The sequence below is a fragment of the Euprymna scolopes genome, chromosome 12 (assembly GCF_053919585.1).
Source record: "Euprymna scolopes isolate OS-2025 chromosome 12, ASM5391958v1, whole genome shotgun sequence".
Classification (NCBI taxonomy): domain Eukaryota; kingdom Metazoa; phylum Mollusca; class Cephalopoda; order Sepiida; family Sepiolidae; genus Euprymna; species Euprymna scolopes.
The window spans coordinates 31,165,154-31,188,406 of record NC_136493.1 but is presented as its reverse complement, the minus strand read 5'-3'; the positions used below and the strand labels follow the sequence as shown (position 1 = coordinate 31,188,406).

Genomic DNA, 23,253 nt, shown 5'->3' with positions numbered 1-23,253 from the left:
GTTGGATGGCAGGAGTTATATATTATGGATTTTATATAATCCGTATGTGTCTGTGTATGTCTATATTTTTTGTGTTCATATGTATGATGATGTCTAGTGAGTATAATGTATATAGTTCAACAAACATAGGCATACAATAATTTTTAAACAGTTCTTACTGTTCTGTTTTCCTGCTTTCCAACTGATTACAATATGGTTGCTTCAAGTCCAACGTGAACAAATTCTTGATGAGCCGTCCCCTCAAGTAATTCAATTTACCAAATTTCCACTCACGATGACTGACAGGTTCCCCTTCACCACTGTACACTCATTAACCCTTATTCTCGAGTGGCCTCCAGGCTTTGATAAGTTATGACTCCTTTGTAAAAAAAAAAAAAAAAAAAAAAAGTAAACATCTTTCTGGAGAATTATTCAGGCCAAAAAGAAGAATATATCTAGTTCATTGGTTGATCTTGATTGATGAGTCTATAAAAGCTGCAAGGAAGATTCATCATGAGGAACGACAATCGACACTGGTTATATTTTCATGCAACTTTTATTTTCTGATCTTCCCTTTCTTTAGAGTTGCATACAGACCCTTATTCTACATTTTTTTCTATTTTCCTGTGCCCGATAGCTTCCACGGCTGAACGATTACAACCAGTTGAGAACTCCTGTCCCACCTCTCATTCCAACTCTTAATTCCTCTCTTTCTAACTTCTAACTCCTAACTCTTCTTGTATATATTTAAACTAATCTTTTATGTTCACGTCATTCAACTACACAAAGACCTAAACAGATGATTAATCAGTCACATTTTCTCTGACCCAGTCTTATTGTTCTTATATCTAAGTTTGAAAACTTCTTGTTTATGTCCATCATATTATTTTCTATTAAAACATATTTGTTTATAGATCAAAGCTAAAATTCCTTTCTTTCAAAACATTATCTCAGCATATCTTTTTCTATGTAACAGTTAACAAAATAATAATATTTGTTTTGACCTTTGGCATTGACCACCACAAAATAATACAGATATTAAGCTGTGATTATAGTCAAAAGGCTACAATCCACGTTAAAAAACGACCCTGGTGTCTAATATATATATATATATATATATATATATATATATATATATAATTTAAAGGAGATTAGAATAATAGTCTAAAGAGCTAAGTGTATTTTAATGTAATAGTGAAATTACTAGTTTAATTAATGCTAGGTTTATTTTTGGTGTCTTTTCAATTCAATAGAAATCCTCCTAAATTTGCTGATGAGGAGACCGTGCTTACCAAAAAAACTATGTATAATTATTCTACGTGACTTCATGTATACCACAAATAAAAAGCACGGATTTCCGAAACGATCGTACAGATAATTGACTTTGTTGTTGTTCCTTCTTATGAAACTGATTTTTAATTTAATTAAATTTTGATTTTTAAATTTTAAAAATTTTAAAACTTTTAAATTATAAATCACATTACTTAATATATATATATATATATATATAATAAAAATAAATAATAAATAAAAAAAAAATGTTCTCCTTTTCTTCCCTGGTCTTTCTTATTTATATTCATATCTCGGCAGTAGAGTGAAAAGCATATCTTATTTTTCTTTTATTAATATTATTGGAATTTTTTCCTTTTTTCCTTGTACACATTTTTGTGCATTTTTCCATGGATTTCTGCCTTTGGATTATTATGGACCATCTTCTTCCAATTACGGGATTTCCTTGAATTTTACTTGTGCAAATGGAAATTCAATTAACTTTCTTGAAGTTATATATTTGGATTTTACCGTCACTGGATTATTTATCTTCCACCAGACTATCCATTCATGTGCAATCACCTTTTTCTCGACCATATTCCCTCTGCTTCACTTTTTTTGTTATCAAGTAAGATCTTTGACTTACTTGTTGTTTCATCAAATACTTTTGCATGCAAAATCCGATCCCACATTTTGCTAATTCCTACCCTCTGATGAGAAGGAAAGTATTTCTTCGAAACTCCATGGATTAAGGACTATCCACTTATCTAGTGTTTCCTTTTGAGATTAAATATGTTAACTCATTTCAAAGCGTTTTTTTAACATGTTTTATTAACTCTTTGCTCGTGTATATATATATATATATATATATATATATATATATATATATATATATATATATATGGTGGGAGTTATATATTATAGAGTTCATATATTAAGTATAATGGTGATGTCTAGTGAGAGTTTGGCCCTGGATGCACTCCTGAGGGAGTCCAGCAGCATTAATACTATTTGCCTCTGATTTCTGATTTTGATGATGATTTTTTTTCTGGTGCCAAAACCGATTCCTTAAATTATTATTGAATGTATATATGCTTTCCGACCAGCGACATTCTTCACAGCGCTCGGATCTGTCCACAACTTCTCTCCTATGATGCAACAGAACTCACCCAGACTTTTCGACCCGGAGGTCAACTAATATGAGAAGATGAAGAATCCATCATAACTACTGTCAAATGACAATTTCAACCACAGATACATGAACTCTCCTTCTCCCATAGGACTGTCCAATCTTTTTTCTCTATACACATGGACGCACGCTTCTAACTTTCTCTTTCAACAGGTCCGTCTAATCTCTCATCTCTGTCTCTACACGTTAACTCTTTCTGCTACTAACCCTTGTAGAAACAAGGCAAACTAACAAAGATAATAAAGTTGCAAAGTTTATAAAAGTTTAAACCCGACTGCAATTCCCTCTTTTTCTTCTTTGTTCTCGCTTAACTATACACTCTGTTGTTGTGAAACTTCGTCTGGGCTTTTGACCCTGGGTTGGCTAGAAAGCAAACAAGCCAACATGGTTACCACTGCACACGAAATTAAACACGTATCCATGAACTCTCTCTGCCAACAGGTTTGTCTAATCTTTCATCAACGTCCATACATATTAAACCTTTCTATGACCAACCCATTTTTATACAAGTCAAACTAATGAAGATAATAAAGTTTTTTTTTTTTTTTTTACACAGTGATCACCACTTATCAAGGCCCGGAAGCCACTCAGGGATAAGGGTTATTGCAAGTACATTACGTTAGTGAGGAGATTTTATGAAGTGTTTACTTAAGGGGGCGGTTCATTAGGAATTTGTTAACATTAGACTTGAAGACATCCAAGTTGTAGTCCGGAGGGAAGCAGGCAGATGGAACAGAGTTCCACAGGCGTGCAGTTCTAAGAAAGAAGCTTTGTTCATGAAATCCGCGTTTTGATTTAGGCACAGATATAGAGTGGGGGAAATTTTTCACAGTGGATTCAGCTAGACGGGTGTTTTTCGTGAAAGATTGGCGAGGGGGGACCAGGGATTGGAGTTCAGACGAGCACCTGCCATGAAAATAACGATGAAACAAGGATAGGCTCGCAACGTCTCTTCTGTGGGAGAGGGGTTGCAGGGTAGAGAAAAGGGCATCCCCCACTAAACCACGAAGTCTATTTTGTACTCTGTCAAGGCATGATAGGCTGTTTTTGGCAGCTCCTGCCCAGATCCTTGGCCGTACTTGGCTTTTATATAGATAGAGAATTGCATCAGTAGTGAGATATCTTCTGGAGCGGTAGAAGGATCCCACCATCTTTCCAGCGACCTTGGCAACAGACTTGATGTACGTGTTCCATTTCAGATCAGGAGTAAAGGTCAAACCCAGAAGCTTGTCAAAACACGGGGCCCTCACCCAGACTAGAGCCATCCATCACAATTGATGCCAGCTGGGGATCAGAGCGTTATTAAATGTTGGAATGAGACTCTTGTCTTTCTATTATACACATTTCTTTAAAATCCTGGCAACCTACACACAACGGAGTAAATTTAGTATATATATATATATATATATATATATATACATACACATAATTTGCTGTTTATAGAAGAGCCTTGTTTTCTCTTCTTTGGCAACCATTTTGTCAGAGTAGAGTTTTAGTTTATCAAGATTAGAGTGCTTTTATTCTAGCAGTAGCGATTACAGAATATACGCCATAATTGCGCTGACACACCAGTTCCCATCAGAGTCAAGTTAAGCAACGTTGAGCCTGGTTAGTATAAGATGGTGACCATTGTTGCGGGACTTGTGGATATATTATATATATCCCCCAGTCATACAAAATAGGAAAAATGAATTGAATTGAGAAAGGAACGAACAACGCGTTTATTAAAATAAACGAACTAGAATTTATTTCATGAAGAAACAAATGAAAGGGTACATCACGTGTTTAGTTTGGCATGTGTCTTTCGCTGTTAGCTGGTGAGAGGGAAAAGTGTATGTACTGTCTGTTGGCTCTTGCCCCACATATAGTACAACCGAATTGAAAAGAAGGAAACAGCTCAGGTCTCCTGCTTTTGTAGTTGTTTCCGGTGTCCTTCGCGCATTTGTGGATTTCCTTTAAAAGGAAGTGACGTTGTCCATGTGTGCATACGTGTGCGCGTACATATGTGTACGTTAGTGTGTGTGTGTATGCACGTGAATGTGAGTATGTACGTGAACTTGAATATATGTATATATGTGTGCATGTATGTGTATGACAAGAAAAGTGGCTTGAAATGTGAACGCGTGTTTTTATGTGAGACTAGAAAGGGCTCGCACAATACTCCCCTTCCCAGGAAATAAAAAATATGCAGTGTATATATTTTTTTTTATTATTATAAGTAATGTTTTGGGCAATTGACTATTCGTCCTGTTTTTTCGCTGTTGGTGTGGTTGTTTAAAAAAATGGAGTGTGTTCATAAAAAAAAAAGTATTTACTTATGCGTGGAAAAGGCGTTTACTCTTTTTTTAGGCTGACATTTGTTTGTGTTTTTTTGTGTGTGTGCTGACATGTGCAACGAGTTGCTTGGACAGTGAAGTGAATTGTTTGTTTAGAAGCAAAATTCTGTTTGTGTTGACATGAGTCTTCGTAAGTGAGTCTGTGATAGTGTGTGCACATTGCCTGTACAGGCGCTTGTTATGCATTTGTTCGTGTTGAACGGTGAGTGTCCAGTTGCCGGCTGTCAACGAAACTTCCAGTTGTGAGTTTATCAGTGTGCGTGGTGCATCTCAACTCATATTGTTGATTCAACTTATTCCTATGTGTTGATAGGGATGCCCTGTAATTGTTTCTTTGTTGTTGCATCTGCTGTGCGGGAGAGTATGTATAAAGGCCTATGTGATTTTGCTCCTCGCGTTTGTTGTAGGGTAATGTCAGGAAACCATGAAAAATGTTTGTCAAGCTCGAATTTTTTAAAAATTCGGTATGAAGTCGACAGCTCCGTGTTTATTTTTCTGCCAAGTCTTGTCGGTAGTAGTTTACTTGTTTTTCTTTGTTGTAAAAGTTCGTTTTTTTGTTTATCAAATAAAACATGCGTCTTGCTCAAAACAATTCATTTAAAAAAAAAAAAATAGGGTCCCTATGCGTGTTCGTTTCATGTCAGTCGGTCGCCAGTTTGTTGCGAGACTTGTGGTATAGAAGGAAATGTGTGTTCATCTCACGTTCGGCTCACCAATTTGTAGTGGACTGGTGGATATATATATCCCCCAGTCATACAAAATAGGAAAAATGAATTGAGAAAGGAACGAACAACGCGTTTATTGAATTAAACGAACTGGAATTTATTTTGTGAAGAAAAAAATTAAATGAAAGGGTACATCACGTGTTTAGTTTGGCGTGCGTCTCTCGCTGTTAACTGGTGAGAGGGAAAGTCTATTGTTTAGAGAGAGAGAGTAAGAAAGTCAATCCAGTTTGGCATGCATCTTTCGCTGTTAGCTGGTGAGAGGGAAAGTGTCTATTGTTGTAGAGAGAGAGAGAGAGTCAATCCAGTTTGGCACACGCATCTCTCACTGTTGTCTGGTGAGAGGGAAAGTCTATTGTTGTAGAGAGAGAGAGAGAGAGAAAGTCAATCCAGGCCATGGAGAGAGAAAGTGTGTAAGGTGTACGTACTGTCTGTTGGCTCTTGCCCCACACATAGTAGCAGGTGACATGAGGCGCGCGCCCCGCAGGGAGCACTTGGTCTGTCGACCGCCCAGGTTGGGAGCCGAATCGAAAAAAAGGAAACAGCTCAGGTCTCTTGCTTTTGTAGTTGTTTCCGGTGGTCTTTTGCGCATGTGTGGATTTCCTTTAAAGGGAAGTGACATTGTCCATGCGGGCGTATGTATGCGCGTATACATGTGTGTATGTTAGTTTGTGTGTGTGTGTATGCACGTGAATGTGAGTGTATGTACGTGAACATGAATATATGTACGTGTGTGCACGTATGTGTATGACAAGAAAAAAAAGTGGCTTGATATGTGAACGCGTGTTTTTGTGTGAGACTAGAAAGGGCTCGCACACCATTTGGGGATTCTAGGTTCTGTATATCCTCTCCGCTTATCTCGGCATTTGTTTCTAGTCGTCCTATACATACACTTCACTTGCCACTGGTATTTGGCAATGCCAACTCAGGAGAATTGTGGTTGGAGATTGCGTACCTTCTGCCAAAAAAATTTCACACGCAGGAACCCCTATGTAGGTATCCATAGTCTGTCAAATACTGAAGGAGCCTGAGTAGTTACTAGGGCTAGGCAACAGCATATTCTTTTCATTGTTTTGACCCTTGAGTGTGTATCCGTTGAGATCTTATGTTTTTATATAGAGTGATGTGGTTATCGATTGATTTAATGTGTCCGAGTTGGGTATATACTCGAGAGTCGTAACAATGGAAATTTGCTGTTGTCATAGCCCTAGTGATTACAGACGAACACAATAGCAGCAGCAGCAGCAACGGGTAGCAGGTGACGGTAGCTCAGTGGTTAACAACACGGACTGACAACTTGGACGTAGAAAATTTTAATCCAGAAACACTTAAACTTGGGGACTTTGACTATTTTAACATGGTCTCTCCCGTTAGTACTTGGTATTTTTTCAGAAAGAATTCTTAATGGAAAGATATTGGGGGTGGGTGGCGAATGCCAAAATATCATTATGAATGATGTGCAACAGTGACAGTATCACATTGTACTCAACAACCATGATATGATAATTATCTACAGAGATCTGTTTCGCTATATCACAGCTCTTCAGTACAACTAGACATATGTCAAGTGTTTCAAACTGATATTATTCAAAACAAGACCTCTTTGGACAGCAGTCAGAGATTTTACCCGTATGTTTTCTCCTCCCCCATTTGAACCTGAAATCATAAAAATTGGTCAGTCGTCTCATAAGATGTATAGCAGTAACATACTGAATTTTCAAGAGCCTACGAAAATGCCTGTACAAAAAGGTTTGGAAACTTATTGAAGGTCCTTCGTGCATTCAATTATTTCTTTTCTGTTGCAGAACGTGAAAGTGAGAAAATGAGTTTGCAAGAGCAACCGCAGGAAGAATTGGCTCCACCATCATCCGTGATGGAAGTACCGAAAGATGTGAGCAAATTGAAACTAAACTTCAAGGATGAATTGTTTCCTGCAGAAGAACTGCTAATGTCTGAAACTCCAGCTGTTGAAACTACGGATATTCCTGGACCTAGTCATGAAGCGCTGATGTTCATCAAATCTCTTGGTACGTATTGTTTGTATTCGCACCGTATACACAAGTAGAAATAAATTTTCAAATATTTCAAACATGCAAAACATTTTTTTATTATTATTATTAATGAATAGGACTATGACAACAGAATATTCTTTTCATTATTTTGACTCTCAAGTATATATCCGACACAGTAAGACACAGTCAATCAACCGAGAACCACATAAGTCTATATTAAAAACATATGAGATATTAACGGATATCTACTCAAGAGTCAAAACAATAAAAGGAATATGCTGTTGTCACAGCTCTATTAATGAGTCATCGTTAGGGCTATGAGAAGAGAATATTCTTTTCATTATTTTGACTCTCGAGTATATATCAGTTAATATCTTCTATGTTTTTATATAAAATGATGTGTTTCTCGATTGTCTAATTGTGTCAGATATACACTCGAGAGTCAAAATGATTAGAATATTCTCTTGTCATAGTCCTAGTCATCACTTATCAAAGCCAAAACCTACTCAAGGATAAGGGTCAATGAAATGGGTTGATGGTCAGTTGAATGATGAAGAATATTATGAGAGGGTTGATAATGATGTAGATAGTTAAGTGAAGATAAACAGATGTAAAGTTACATATTTTAGAAATTTCAGATAGTTGAAATCAAGCTTTTATTGTTAAACTTACATGATCTGTGCCCTGACGTTGCCCCCCTGGGTGGGGGGTATAAAAGAATCATTTAAATATAAAAAATAAATATTAGATTATCATTTCTGAAAAAAAAAAGTCAGAAAAGAACCGACTATAGTCAATTGTAGTGGGATTTAAATTATTGTCAAAAAAAAATTAGCCTCACTCAGAAAGAAAGCTTGACTTAATTAGTCTGTGTGGTAAAGAAGCAAGTCAAATAAAATTTGAAGAAAAAAAAAATAGCTGTCCTTGTCCTCACCAGAAATAAGGTTATTAAATTCTATTAAATATTAAGTTTTAGCGCAAATCTCTATTTATATATAAAAGTCGCTTTGTATGTGTGAGAGTTTGTTCCCTATGAACTCCAAAATGGCTGGGCCGATTTTTTTTTTTGTAAATTTCACACAAATGTATTTTGTGTCTAGAAGTGTTCTTAAATAGGTTTTATATCAGAATGCCTCCTATAAGTATTGAAAATCGATAATAGAAATAATTTGATTAAAGATGAAACAGTCCAATGTTAACGACCTTATGCAGTCTAACGTCACAAGTAGATTTAAGAAATTTTCTCGCTGCACAAGAAGAAAGAGCCCTGCATATAAAATCAACAGTATGTTCTTTGATAAGACAGCAGTGCATTTAAAATGAATGTTTTTGCTTAGATTTTTTATTAGAATATCTTGGCATTTTCTTTTCCAGTTTTAAAAACTAGTCCTTTACTTTTCCATGTTTAAGCTTAACCATGTTACTTTTCATGCTCGCATTTTTCTATTGCAATCCATGATTTTTCCAGGCTTCCAATAAATTCACTAGTTCTTTGTTTCATTTCAGTCTTACTTTTTGCCTCCATAAACATGACATAAACATATGTAATAACAATGTACGGCACTCGTTTGCTTTCAATAAAAATCCCCAAATTATCTCCCTTTCATTCTTCTCTCTGTTTCTCTTGTTACTTCTCTTTTAGTGAAAGCGGTGAATTGGTGGCAACAGTAGTCGCTGAAGCCACGTAGTTGCTATGGAGACCAGTCATAAAAAACATCGCTCACCTCGTTACGTTTTTTTATGAATTTGAACACCAATAAATTCATCATAACTTTTGCTTTACCAAACGAAAATTGAAAAATTTTTTTTTCACCAATGTAGCTGAGAAGTTGATCTATAAACTGTAATAATTGTTTAAAATTGTTCAAAAAATTAGTGAGCAGTGAAGCTTTAAATCAGTTTTAAATGACTAAAACTGCCACTTAACCATATATCTATATATATGCTAGTATATATATATATATATATATATATATATATATATATAACAAAAACTATATTCCAAAATTCATGATGTTGACCATCTTATTATTTATTCCTTTAATTGAGTTGACATTTACAATTCTTGACAGTATCTGTTTCGTAGCGCAAAATCAATCACTTAATTATACTGTCAAGAATTGTAAATGTCAACTGAATTAAAAGAATAAATAATAAGATGGTCAACATCAAGAATTTTGGAATATAGCTTTTTGTCATTTATTCACTATATTGCTCTGTAATTACATTGAGCTTTTTAAATAAGGATTGGTATATATTATAAGAAAATATATTTCTACAGAGATATATATATATATATATATATATATATATACATACATATATCTATATATCTACACACACACACACATATATACATACATATATTTATATATCTACACACACACACACATATATATACATACATATATCTATATATCTACACACACACACACATATATATACATACATATATCTATATATCTACACACACACACACATATATATACATACATATATCTATATATCTACACACACACACACATATATATACATACATATATCTATATATCTACACACACACACACATATATATACATACATATATCTATATATATACACACACACACACACATATATATACATACATATATCTATATATATACACACACACACACATATATATACATACATATATCTATATATATACACACACACACACATATATATGTGTGTGCGTGTGTAACAATACCGGTATTCCTTCCTCTTCCTACTCTTACATCTTGTTATCCCTTTCGTCCTCCTCCTTCTTAATCTTCATCTAAGACATAAACATATGAATTACTATCGGAATTTTTGACACCCCTAACACAAAACTGCAGATAAAATATAAAAATACTCGTAATTTCTCTTTTAAAAGTGGGTTGTTTATTTTCTTTATGGATTATACTTCCAAAATAAACTATTGAAGTAATAGAAATATTATTTTTTAATAAACAGTAATGAAATCAATTGAATTTTCCGAGTTAAGTATTTTTCAATTTTTAAACTTTAAAAATCTATCAAAATTTTCTATTGATTCAATTTTTATGATATTTTCAGGGTTAATGTGAAATTTTATGCTCTTTGCAGTAAACCGAATATAATATTTTAAACAAACGTTTTTTTTTTAATTCACGCCCCCCCCCATTTTGAAATGTCTATTAAAAAGGAAATAATTAATTTACTCACCAATGTTTTATATATCACAAATTGAAGATAAAAGATCAATAAATAATATATTCAAATTTAAAACAAAAAAAAGAAGTGTTTTTTAGAAATTTACCTGTAAAGTCCGAAGTTTAAAACCTTTTTTTTTTAAAAAAACACATTGTTTTTTTGTTTGTTTTTTTTTTTAAATGAAACTTTGGTCCTTGCTCCTTTAATTGAAAAAAAAAAATTAGGGTTTGAATTACATTTTTCGAGTAGTTATAAGCTTGGAAAGACAGAGGGTCGAATTATTCGATATTTTTTCACGCATTCGTAAGGTCAGTTAGTGACCCACCTAATGAATTACTAAGGAACTCCTGCAAACGGTGACAAAATTTAATATTCTCAGGATACAAAAATTTTCCATGAATAATTTTTTATGATTTCGTTTTGTTCATATTTTTTCAGCTTGTTTACATTGGTGACTTTTAACCCAACGCATTTCAGGTGAAAACATTATTACGTACTTAAGTGTCATGTTGAAATTGGTATAAATTCCAAAAAATTATGAATAATGATCCAATAGAAAAATAATTACAAGTAAAGATAGAATCTGTCGAATTGTCAAGTTTTATTGTATATTTTGATGTGGAAAAGGTGTGTGACCAATTCAAGGGAGATAACCCTTGATTTAAATTGACAAAGCAACTCATTTCAAAAAGTAATTGTGGCTAATTTTTTTTTTTTTTTTTTCTGTTAAAAAATACATCTAGTACATCTTTTCCATAACTTTTGGAATTTAAACTAATTTCGTCATGACACTTGCGTATGTAATAATGTTTTCACCTGAAATGCGCCGAGTTTTAATTTTTTTGCGGGCTGTTATCTTCATCTTCATAACTGTTGTTTCACCACGTTTCGGCCAACGACAGGATAGGGATGCTGAGTCTCTTAACTGTATCCCCAGTAATTACTGCCTTCCATAGTTGTTGTTGTCGCACTATATTTTGGCCAACTAATCCTCTGGCCTGCTGTGGGTAGGATTGAAACAGTTATCTTCAGACAATGCTCAACTGGTACCGTAGAGACTCAACACTTCAATCCTTTGGGGCTGTAGTGGTTAAACACCTAAAGAAGGCCAGAGGATAAGTTGGCCAAAACATGGTGAAAAACAACAACTATGAAGATGAGGATAACAGTCCATAAAAAAAATTAATACATAAATTATGAAGCCTCATCTCAAAGGAATAAAAAAAAAGATTATATATATATATATATATATATATATATATATATATATATATATATTTTGGCATGTTTTCTCTTTGGCATTTGCTCTCTTTGATTGAGCACTATCAATGACCCTGGTTGAAATTCAATTATTCTTAATTTTTGGATATCGTTCTACCTGGAATAAAAATATATATATATATATATATATATATATATATTTTTTTTTTTTATTCCAGGTAGAACGATATCCAAAAATTAAGAAAAAAAAAAAATATATATATATATATATATATATATATATTTTTATTCCAGGTAGAACGATATCCAAAAATTAAGAATAATTGAATTTCAACCAGGGTCATTGATAGTGCTCAATCAAAGAGAGCAAATGCCAAAGAGAAAACATGCCACGATTGGCGTGAAGCAAAAAAACTTTAATTTTGCTTCCTACCAGTCATGGCATTTTTTCTCTCCTCAAAATTTAAAAAAGTCTGGAACCTTTTTAATTTTTGTATTTTAATTTTTCTTGCCTGATGAAATCAAATATGATTGAAACTGTCTGCACATCGTAGCAAGATATGACTGTATTTATATAAAGAATAATAAATATATATATATGTGAAATGAATTGGTTTGAAAGATGACCAATGTCAACCAGCACACTTTTTTTTTAATTATTTTATTATTTTACGTTTCATTTTTAAGATACAGACCATCTTGACCAACTAATTTTCAAGGAACAATTGGTAACTACGTCTGAAACTGGAGACTTGGGAGAGTTTGTGATTTCCATTGAGCATTCCGTACTCCAGGAAGAGGAATGTTATCTCATCATCGCCAAAAGCCTGGGTTATGTCGAGGGAGTTTTATGCGGGACATCACTTACTGCTTATGTGAACAAACACTTGCAAACCCTCGAGCAGAGACATCATGAATTTGTCAAGGTAAAAACAAAATAATGGTATTACAAACAAAAAATTATAGATTCATGTTTTTTTTTTTTTCCATGTTGCTTTATGTTTGTAGGTAATAGACCTCCAATTTTATTGTTTTTATTATACTGATTTGGTCACCGCTTATCAAGGCCAAAAGCCACTCAAGGATAAGGGTTAATGAGATTGCTTGTTTGATGATGACCAATATGATGAAATGCATATCTCTGAATCTTTAAGCATTAAGTAAGCAGATGGTCTGTGCTCCTCTCATATGACACGACTTGGTCACTTTTTCTACTTTATGTATGTATATATATATATATATATATATATATATATATATAATATTTATTATGACACTATATATACATATTTAAAGGTCGTACCATTGGTTTCGATACACCGAAAACAGTAATAATATACTGTGGAAAATCGGTATAATCTCTTCGGCGACAAAGAAAAATCTGGAACTAAGTCAAAATGAACGAACATAGAAGAAACGCTAGATGAGCGTTTAAGACTCAGAATTTCACATTTAAAAAATATCGTTCCCCGCTATGCATGCACACACACACACACGCACGTACGCACACACACACACACACACACACACACTTTCTTCCTTAGTTTATTCTATAATCATAATCTGTTGGCGTCGGTTTTAAAACGATATTTTTTAAATGTGAAATTCTGAGTCTAGCGTTTCTTCTATGTTCGTTCATTTTGCATTAGTTCCAGATTTTTCTTTGTCGCCGAAGAGATTATACCGATTTTCCACAGTATATTATTACTGTTTTCGGTGTATCGAAACCAATGGTACGACCTTGAAATATGTATATATAGTGTCATAATAAATATTGTATCTTCAGCTCTCACATCTACGATCGAGCACTTTATTGGATTTTTTTCATCACCCCTGGACACGCTATATATATATATATATATATATATAATGTATAAAATCTTTACTATTATATAAAAGAAACTTTGTGAGTTTGTTCCCTATTAACTTGAAAACGACTGGGTCGATTTTTATGAAATTTCACACAAAGGTACTTTATGTGCCTGGCAGTGTTCTTAGGTAGGTTTCATGTCGAATTTTTTTCGATGAGTATCAATAATCAAAATAATCTGATGAAAGACGGACCAGACGATTTTGACCAAAGTTAACATCTTACACAGCCTAACATCACAAGTGCATTTGAGAAGTTTTATTACTAACAAGCCAAAAGGCCCAACATATAAAATAACAGTAGGTTCTTTGATATGACAGGAGGCGCATTTGAAATGAATGTTTCTGTTTAAAGCACAATTTCACAATGATACTTGACTCTTTTACTTCAAACATGAATTCAAGCTATTATCCCCACTCAACCAGTAATGCCAGACATATAAAATCAACAGTAGGTTCTTTGATATGACGGGTGCGTTCGAAATGAATGTTTTTTGTTTAGAGCACAATTGAAGCATGATACTTGACATTTGCATTTTAAATTTTAATGCAAGCCATTATGTATGAAAATAATTTTATAAAATCAACAGTAGGTCCTCTAGCGTGCAATGTAGACTATAATATATTGTGAACTTAATCACTGTGAGAAACATTTGAAGTTTCCTTCCGATGCATCGCGATGGGTCCCCAATTAGAGCAAGCAGTCAATTAATTTGATTGAAAAATGAGCTATTTCATCGTTTTGATGATGATAAAACATTCATTGATCATCATTCAATCCTGGACAACATCAGGTCACCCTGCCATGCTTATATATATATATATATATTCAAGCACGTCTGAGTCAACACAACAGAGTTATTCTTTTTTCTGATCTTTCTGGATATCTTTTCTATTTACCGAGCAGTCTTTTTAATTTCAACAGGCATGTTATATAAAATGGCACCCAAACGTTGTCGTTCGGCCATATTCTTCCCAAGCGCTTTCTATAGGTGCATCCAATTATCATAAAGGAGGGTTGGGGGCGAATTATTTTATTTTATTTTTCAAGCGCTTGAGAAAAATATGGCTGAACAACAACTTTTGGGCGCCATTTTATATAACATGCCAGCTGAAATTAAAAAGACTGCTCGGTAAATGGAAAAGATATCCAGAAAGATCGGAAAAAAGAATAATTTAGTCGTATTCAATCAGATGGTCTTGAATAATGACTTGCTACCAAAATATACACACATATATATATGTGTGTATATATATATATATATATATATATATATATATATAAGCTCCGACTGTCATTTGAGTGTTCGGGTTTTGATCCTGACTCTTGAGGTAGTTGCTTGTCTAGCCATACTGATAAGCTGTGAAACAACAAAACTACTGTATGTGGATGATTTTATATATATATATATATATATATATATATATATATATAATTTTATTTTGGTAAAATGTTTTTGTTTTTTCAATTATATTTCACTCTTTGTGTATACCAATTCTTTTTGCTTAGAAGCTCAGTGTATGTTAAATAGATTGTAGTTTACATTGCACTGTAGAGAATCTATTGTTGATTTTAGAAAATTATCTGTAAAAATGGTTTCAATTAAAGTTTAAAATGCAAAAGTCAAGTATCATGGTTCAGTTGTGCTCTAAACAGAAAAATTCCTTTCAAAAGCATTCCTGTCTTATCAAAGAACCAACTGTTGCTTTTATGAAATTATTTTTCTATAATCACTCAAATTAAAGTTAAACGTACAAACGTCAAGTATCATGGTTCAGTTGTGCTCTAAAAAGAAACAATCATTTCAAACGCATCCCTGTCTTATAAAAGAATCTAGAGATGATTTTATAGGTTGGGCCTTTCTGCTTGTGCAGTGATAAAACTTCTCAAATGCACTTATAATGCTAGGTTGTATAAAAGTGTTAACTTTGGTTGAAATCAGACTTCTTTCTTTAATCGGATTTTTCTGATTATCAATTTTTAATATTTATCAGTGGCATTTCATTACAAAACCTATGTAAGAACACTCCAAGACACATCAAGTACCTTTGTGTGAAATTTCTGAACTCACACATTCACACAAAGTTTTTTTATATCATAATAATATATATCTATAAAAGTGAAAGTATCTGTCTGTCTGTGTATATTTCCCTACACAATAACTCTGTCAATTTTCAGTCTACAGACTCGAGATTTGACATAAGGGGTATTGATATTTGAAAAAATATTTCTAATCGGTTTTCGGCCAGAAATTTGGCTGTCAAGGGGTCAAAGTTCAACGATTTGACCTTTGAGAACTCTACCAAACTCCTCCACCAATTTTGGATCTAAACATTTGAAATTTTAGATATAGGTTCCTTGGACATGGATCTAACTTAATAACTTAATTTGAGCCCAAAACAATAAATGTTAAGGGATCATAATAGGGATCAAAGTTAAAAAAAAAATTGACCGGTTCCGTCTCTACCAAATTACTCAGACAATTTCTTGTCTAAACATTTGAAATTTTACATAAAGTGTATTTAAAGATAAGGCAAGCTTTTTAATCAGTTTGGGTTGAAAATTTGAGTTACCAATATATAAACGTACGTATGTATGTATGTATGTCTGTCTAAAACTTTCAACAGAGGCGACGTGTTTTTACAAAGTCAGTATCGTTTTGAAGTTCGACCTTTCAGACGACAAATATCGAAAAATCGGCTAAAAATATTAATATCTTCACCTTCAACGGGGCACTTTTCTACGAGGGGGGGGTTGCTTTTTTTCGCCGATATTTTCGAAAATCATCCTCTCCTTTCGATTGTCTAACCTTAATTAAAACCTATGTCACTTCCGGTTTGGCGGTGGTCGTAACAGCAAACAGCAGGTTTTTTTCCCATTCTTTTCCTCTTTTACGGTACAGGTTCGAGCCTGCCTTTCTACTACCACTTTTTTTTTTTTTTTTTTCCTCAACACACACCTCCAAACACCCGGGCAACACCGAGCTGAAATGCTAGTATATATATATATATATATATATATATATATATATAATGAAAGCTGAACGTCTGTTTGTGTATGTCTGTACAGAATAGGCTCCTTTATAGTTTACGATTATACTAAACTGTCGCCATACAATGATAGAAGGGGTATCAAGGGTCTAAAATTGGTACAATAAAGTGAGGTCTCAAGGGGAGTCTTCTAAGGGTGGACCCTATTCACGCTCACACCGTTGCACGTAGAGCTACCAGATTTGGCAGGATAACCCACCATAGGGAAGGGATCGACTTGGGTGGGGATGGGGTCACTTATCTCTGAAAACCCTGTACATGTTCATACCGTTTAATGTACACTCATAGAGTTACCAAATATTGCAGGATAATCCACCATGGGGTGGGGAAAGTTTTGAAGAGTTACACCCTCACCAACAGGGGTGGAACCCCAGTGCTGTCACTTATAGCTGGGAAGCCTATCCACACTCACACGGTTTGACGTAGAGCTACCGAACTTGCCATGATAACCCACCATGGGAAGGGAGGGTTTACAGATTACATCGCTCACTTCCACCAAAGGAAGTAACACCCTATGGGGGGTCACATATAATTGGGAACCCTAATTAGTGTTTATATGTTTGTGTCAATAAAGATTCCCACTATTGGCCACACATGTTCATTTCAACAATTGCCCAACCCCACTAAGATAATCCGAGCAATATCAGATTTATGTGTCTGTGCATCTATAAGATGAAATGGAAAATAAGATACAAAAAGTATGCAGAAAATAAATATCAGTTTAAAAGAATTTAAAAGTTATTTACATTGTTATATAAATCAGTCCATTTTTTGAAGACTCTTTTTGAACCCAGTTTATGGTAGGTACTACTAGTAGGTGTCTTTTTTTAGAGGCAGCAAACTTTAACTTGACAACTCTACTTTCTTTAATTGCAGATTTGACAACTATTGATTATTTTGAGTTCAGCTTGGTTTCGCAAGTCATCATGTAGTTTCAGCAGGACGGAACCACCTGTCACACAGCGCGTGATATGTCCAATTTACTGAAAGAAACATTTGATGAACGAATAATAATAATAATTTCATGAAGTGGACCTGTCAATTGGGTACCTCATTTCTGATTTAACCCCATTAGATTATTTCATTTGAGAATATGTAAAATCCCTTGTCTATGCTGATAAGCTGGATACAATAGACCACTTGGAAGACAACATTTGAAACATTATTGCAGAAATTCAGCCTAATTTAACGCGTAGAGTTGTGAAAATTGAACCGCTAGAGTATGCCATATATGCATGACCTACAAGACCATATGCCTGAAATTGTACCTAAATTATAAATGCCAAAAATTAATTTTTTGAATAAACCACATATTTGTATTTATAAAAATATTTTTCTGTTGATTGATTGCCGCCTTTTAAAAAAACACCCTTCATATATAAAACAAGGACAAAGATGCAAAACTGCAGTGATGCGACAAGAGGTAGAGATAGGCAGACAGGGCAAAACTTATTTGGTTAGAAATTTTTTTTTTTTGTATCCTGTCCAAGAGGGAGAGCCTAGTGGTTGGTGACAACAATTCTCTGTTTGGGCAAATGGTGGCTTTATATAGATAAGATGCTGGCTGATATGAGAATCAAATATATATTGATCTAGTGATGCTTGCTTGCTGCAATGCTTTATCTTAGTACTAGTATGTTTATTAACAATAATTTGACAGAACTAATTAAAAATTCATTGAATTTTAAATGTCTCTCACTTTAATGTTAATACAATTTATGAACTTTTCTTTAATTACTTTGTAGATTATGCCAAATCCTTTGGATCGGAAAACTTTGTTTATGAAAACAAAGGACCATTATGTCTATATAAAATCTTTAACTAATTGCGACGTAAGTGAAATTGATTTCTTTATAAACAATAAAATTCATTGGTTATTCAATAACCATTCTTTGCACAATCTTTACTGTTGCACAATTTTACCATTCCACAGTTTTTTTTTATCTTTGCACAATTTTACCATTCCACAGTTTTTTTATCTTTGCACAATTTTACCATTCCACAGTTTTTTTTTTATCTTTGCACAATTTTACCATTCCACAGTTTTTTTTTACCTTTGCACAATTTTACCATTCCACAGTTTTTTTATCTTTGCACAATTTTACCATTCCACAGTTTTTTTTACCTTTGCAGAATTTTACCATTCCACAGTTTTTTTTACCTTTGCAGAATTTTACCATTCCACAGTTTTTTTATCTTTGCACAATTTTACCATTCCACAGTTTTTTTTATCTTTGCACAATTTTACCATTCCACAGTTTTTTTTATCTTTGCACAATTTTACCATTCCACAGTTTTTTTTATCTTTGCACAATTTTACCATTCCACAGTTTTTTTTACCTTTGCAGAATTTTACCATTCCACAGTTTTTTTATCTTTGCACAATTTTACCATTCCACAGTTTTTTTTATCTTTGCACAATTTTACCATTCCACAGTTTTTTTATCTTTGCACAATTTTACCATTCCACAGTTTTTTTATCTTTGCACAATTTTACCATTCCACAGTTTTTTTTATCTTTGCACAATTTTACCATTCCACAGTTTTTTTATCTTTGCACAATTTTACCATTCCACAGTTTTTTTTATCTTTGCACAATTTTACCATTCCACAGTTTTTTTTATCTTTGCACAATTTTACCATTCCACAGTTTTTTTTTTATCTTTGCACAATTTTACCATTCCACAGTTTTTTTTTTATCTTTGCACAATTTTACCATTCCACAGTTTTTTTTTTATCTTTGCACAATTTTACCATTCCACAGTTTTTTTTTTATCTTTGCACAATTTTACCATTCCACAGTTTTTTTTATCTTTGCACAATTTTACCATTCCACAGTTTTTTTTATCTTTGCACAATTTTACCATTCCACAGTTTTTTTTTTATCTTTGCACAATTTTACCATTCCACAGTTTTTTTTTTTATCTTTGCACAATTTTACCATTCCACAGTTTTTTTTATCTTTGCACAATTTTACCATTCCACAGTTTTTTTTATCTTTGCACAATTTTACCATTCCACAGTTTTTTTTATCTTTGCACAATTTTACCATTCCACAGTTTTTTTTTTATCTTTGCACAATTTTACCATTCCACAGTTTTTTTTATCTTTGCACAATTTTACCATTCCACAGTTTTTTTTATCTTTGCACAATTTTACCATTCCACAGTTTTTTTTTTATCTTTGCACAATTTTACCATTCCACAGTGTTTTTTATCTTTGCACAATTTTACCATTCCACAGTTTTTTTTATCTTTGCACAATTTTACCATTCCACAGTTTTTTTTATCTTTGCACAATTTTACCATTCCACAGTTTTTTTTATCTTTGCACAATTTTACCATTCCACAGTTTTTTTTATCTTTGCACAATTTTACCATTCCACAGTTTTTTTTTTATCTTTGCACAATTTTACCATTCCACAGTTTTTTTTATCTTTGCACAATTTTACCATTCCACAGTTTTTTTATCTTTGCACAATTTTACCATTCCACAGTTTTTTTTATCTTTGCACAATTTTACCATTCCACAGTTTTTTTTTATCTTTGCACAATTTTACCATTCCACAGTTTTTTTATCTTTGCACAATTTTACCATTCCACAGTTTTTTTTATCTTTGCACAATTTTACCATTCCACAGTTTTTTTATCTTTGCACAATTTTACCATTCCACAGTTTTTTTTTATCTTTGCACAATTTTACCATTCCACAGTTTTTTTTTTTATCTTTGCACAATTTTACCATTCCACAGTTTTTTTTATCTTTGCAGAATTTTACCATTCCACAGTTTTTTTATCTTTGCACAATTTTACCATTCCACAGTTTTTTTTTTATCTTTGCACAATTTTACCATTCCACAGTTTTTTTTATCTTTGCACAATTTTACCATTCCACAGTTTTTTTTATCTTTGCACAATTTTACCATTCCACAGTTTTTTTTATCTTTGCACAATTTTACCATTCCACAGTTTTTTTTTATCTTTGCACAATTTTACCATTCCACAGTTTTTTTTTATCTTTGCACAATTTTACCATTCCACAGTTTTTTATCTTTGCACAATTTTACCATTCCACAGTTTTGTTTTATCTTTGCACAATTTTACCATTCCACAGTTTTTTTTTTTATCTTTGCACAATTTTACCATTCCACAGTTTTTTTTATCTTTGCACAATTTTACCATTCCACAGTTTTTTTATCTTTGCACAATTTTACCATTCCACAGTTTTTTTTTATCTTTGCACAATTTTACCATTCCACAGTTTTTTTTATCTTTGCACAATTTTACCATTCCACAGTTTTTTTTATCTTTGCACAATTTTACCATTCCACAGTTTTTTTTATCTTTGCACAATTTTACCATTCCACAGTTTTTTTTATCTTTGCACAATTTTACCATTCCACAGTTTTTTTATCTTTGCACAATTTTACCATTCCACAGTTTTTTTTTTATCTTTGCACAATTTTACCATTCCACAGTTTTTTTATCTTTGCACAATTTTACCATTCCACAGTTTTTTTATCTTTGCACAATTTTACCATTCCACAGTTTTTTTTTTATCTTTGCACAATTTTACCATTCCACAGTTTTTTTTTATCTTTGCACAATTTTACCATTCCACAGTTTTTTTTATCTTTGCACAATTTTACCATTCCACAGTTTTTTTATCTTTGCACAATTTTACCATTCCACAGTTTTTTTTTATCTTTGCACAATTTTACCATTCCACAGTTTTTTTTATCTTTGCACAATTTTACCATTCCACAGTTTTTTTTATCTTTGCACAATTTTACCATTCCACAGTTTTTTTTATCTTTGCACAATTTTACCATTCCACAGTTTTTTTTATCTTTGCACAATTTTACCATTCCACAGTTTTTTTATCTTTGCACAATTTTACCATTCCACAGTTTTTTTTTTATCTTTGCACAATTTTACCATTCCACAGTTTTTTTATCTTTGCACAATTTTACCATTCCACAGTTTTTTTATCTTTGCACAATTTTACCATTCCACAGTTTTTTTTTTATCTTTGCACAATTTTACCATTCCACAGTTTTTTTTTATCTTTGCACAATTTTACCATTCCACAGTTTTTTTTATCTTTGCACAATTTTACCATTCCACAGTTTTTTTATCTTTGCACAATTTTACCATTCCACAGTTTTTTTATCTTTGCACAATTTTACCATTCCACAGTTTTTTTTATCTTTGCACAATTTTACCATTCCACAGTTTTTGTATCTTTGCACAATTTTACCATTCCACAGTTTTTTTTATCTTTGCACAATTTTACCATTCCACAGTTTTTTTTATCTTTTCACAATTTTACCATTCCACAGTTTTTTTTTTATCTTTGCACAATTTTACCATTCCACAGTTTTTTTTTTTATCTCACTTTTTTTATCTTTGCACAATTTTACCATTCCACAGTTTTTTTTTTATCTCACTTTTTTTATCTTTGCACAATTTTACCATTCCACAGTTTTTTTTTTATCTCACTTTTTTTATCTTTGCACAATTTTACCATTCCACAGTTTTTTTTTTTATCTTTGCACAATTTTACCATTCCACAGTTTTTTTATCTTTGCACAATTTTACCATTCCACAGTTTTTTTTTATCTTTGCACAATTTTACCATTCCACAGTTTTTTTTTATCTTTGCACAATTTTACCATTCCACAGTTTTTTTATCTTTGCACAATTTTACCATTCCACAGTTTTTTTTTTTATCTTTGCACAATTTTACCATTCCACAGTTTTTTTTATCTTTGCACAATTTTACCATTCCACAGTTTTTTTTTATCTTTGCACAATTTTACCATTCCACAGTTTTTTTTTTTATCTTTGCACAATTTTACCATTCCACAGTTTTTTTTATCTTTGCACAATTTTACCATTCCACAGTTTTTTTATCTTTGCACAATTTTACCATTCCACAGTCTTTTACCATTGCACAATTGTACCACTCCACCATCTTTTACCATTGCACAATTGTACCACTCCACCATCTTTTACCATTGCACAATTGTACCACTCCAATGTCTTTTACCATTGCACAATTTTACCATTCCAATGTCTTTTACCATTGCACAATTGTACCACTCCAATGCCTTTTACTATTGCACAATTTTGCCATTCCAATGTCTTTTATCATTGCACAATTTTACCATTCCAATGTCTTTTACCATTGCACAATTTTACCATTCCAATGTCTTTTACCATTGCACAATTTTACCATTGCACAATTTTACCATTCCAATGTCTTTTACCATTGCACAATTGTACCACTCCAATGTCTTTTACCATTGCACAATTGTACCACTCCAATGTCTTTTACTATTGCACAATTTTACCATTCCAATGTCTTTTACCATTGCACAATTTTACCATTCGACAATTTTTTTC

At 32.7% G+C, this 23,253-nt stretch overlaps 1 protein-coding gene across 6 annotated transcripts in view; it reads left to right on the top strand.

Annotated features, from left to right (window-relative positions):
• LOC145291235 (ciliogenesis-associated TTC17-interacting protein-like) overlaps positions 1–23,253 on the top strand; it is a 109,929-nt gene that overhangs the window by 2,882 nt on the left and 83,794 nt on the right. For all 6 annotated transcript variants that reach the window (XM_080136836.1, XM_080136832.1, XM_080136835.1 and 3 more), the window contains exons 2-4: positions 7,301–7,522; positions 12,614–12,852; positions 18,592–18,678. In XM_080136836.1, coding sequence (XP_079992962.1) covers positions 7,318–7,522; positions 12,614–12,852; positions 18,592–18,678 — 531 coding nt within the window. In that variant the 5' untranslated portion in view covers positions 7,301–7,317. The remainder of the gene's footprint in view (positions 1–7,300; positions 7,523–12,613; positions 12,853–18,591; positions 18,679–23,253) is intronic.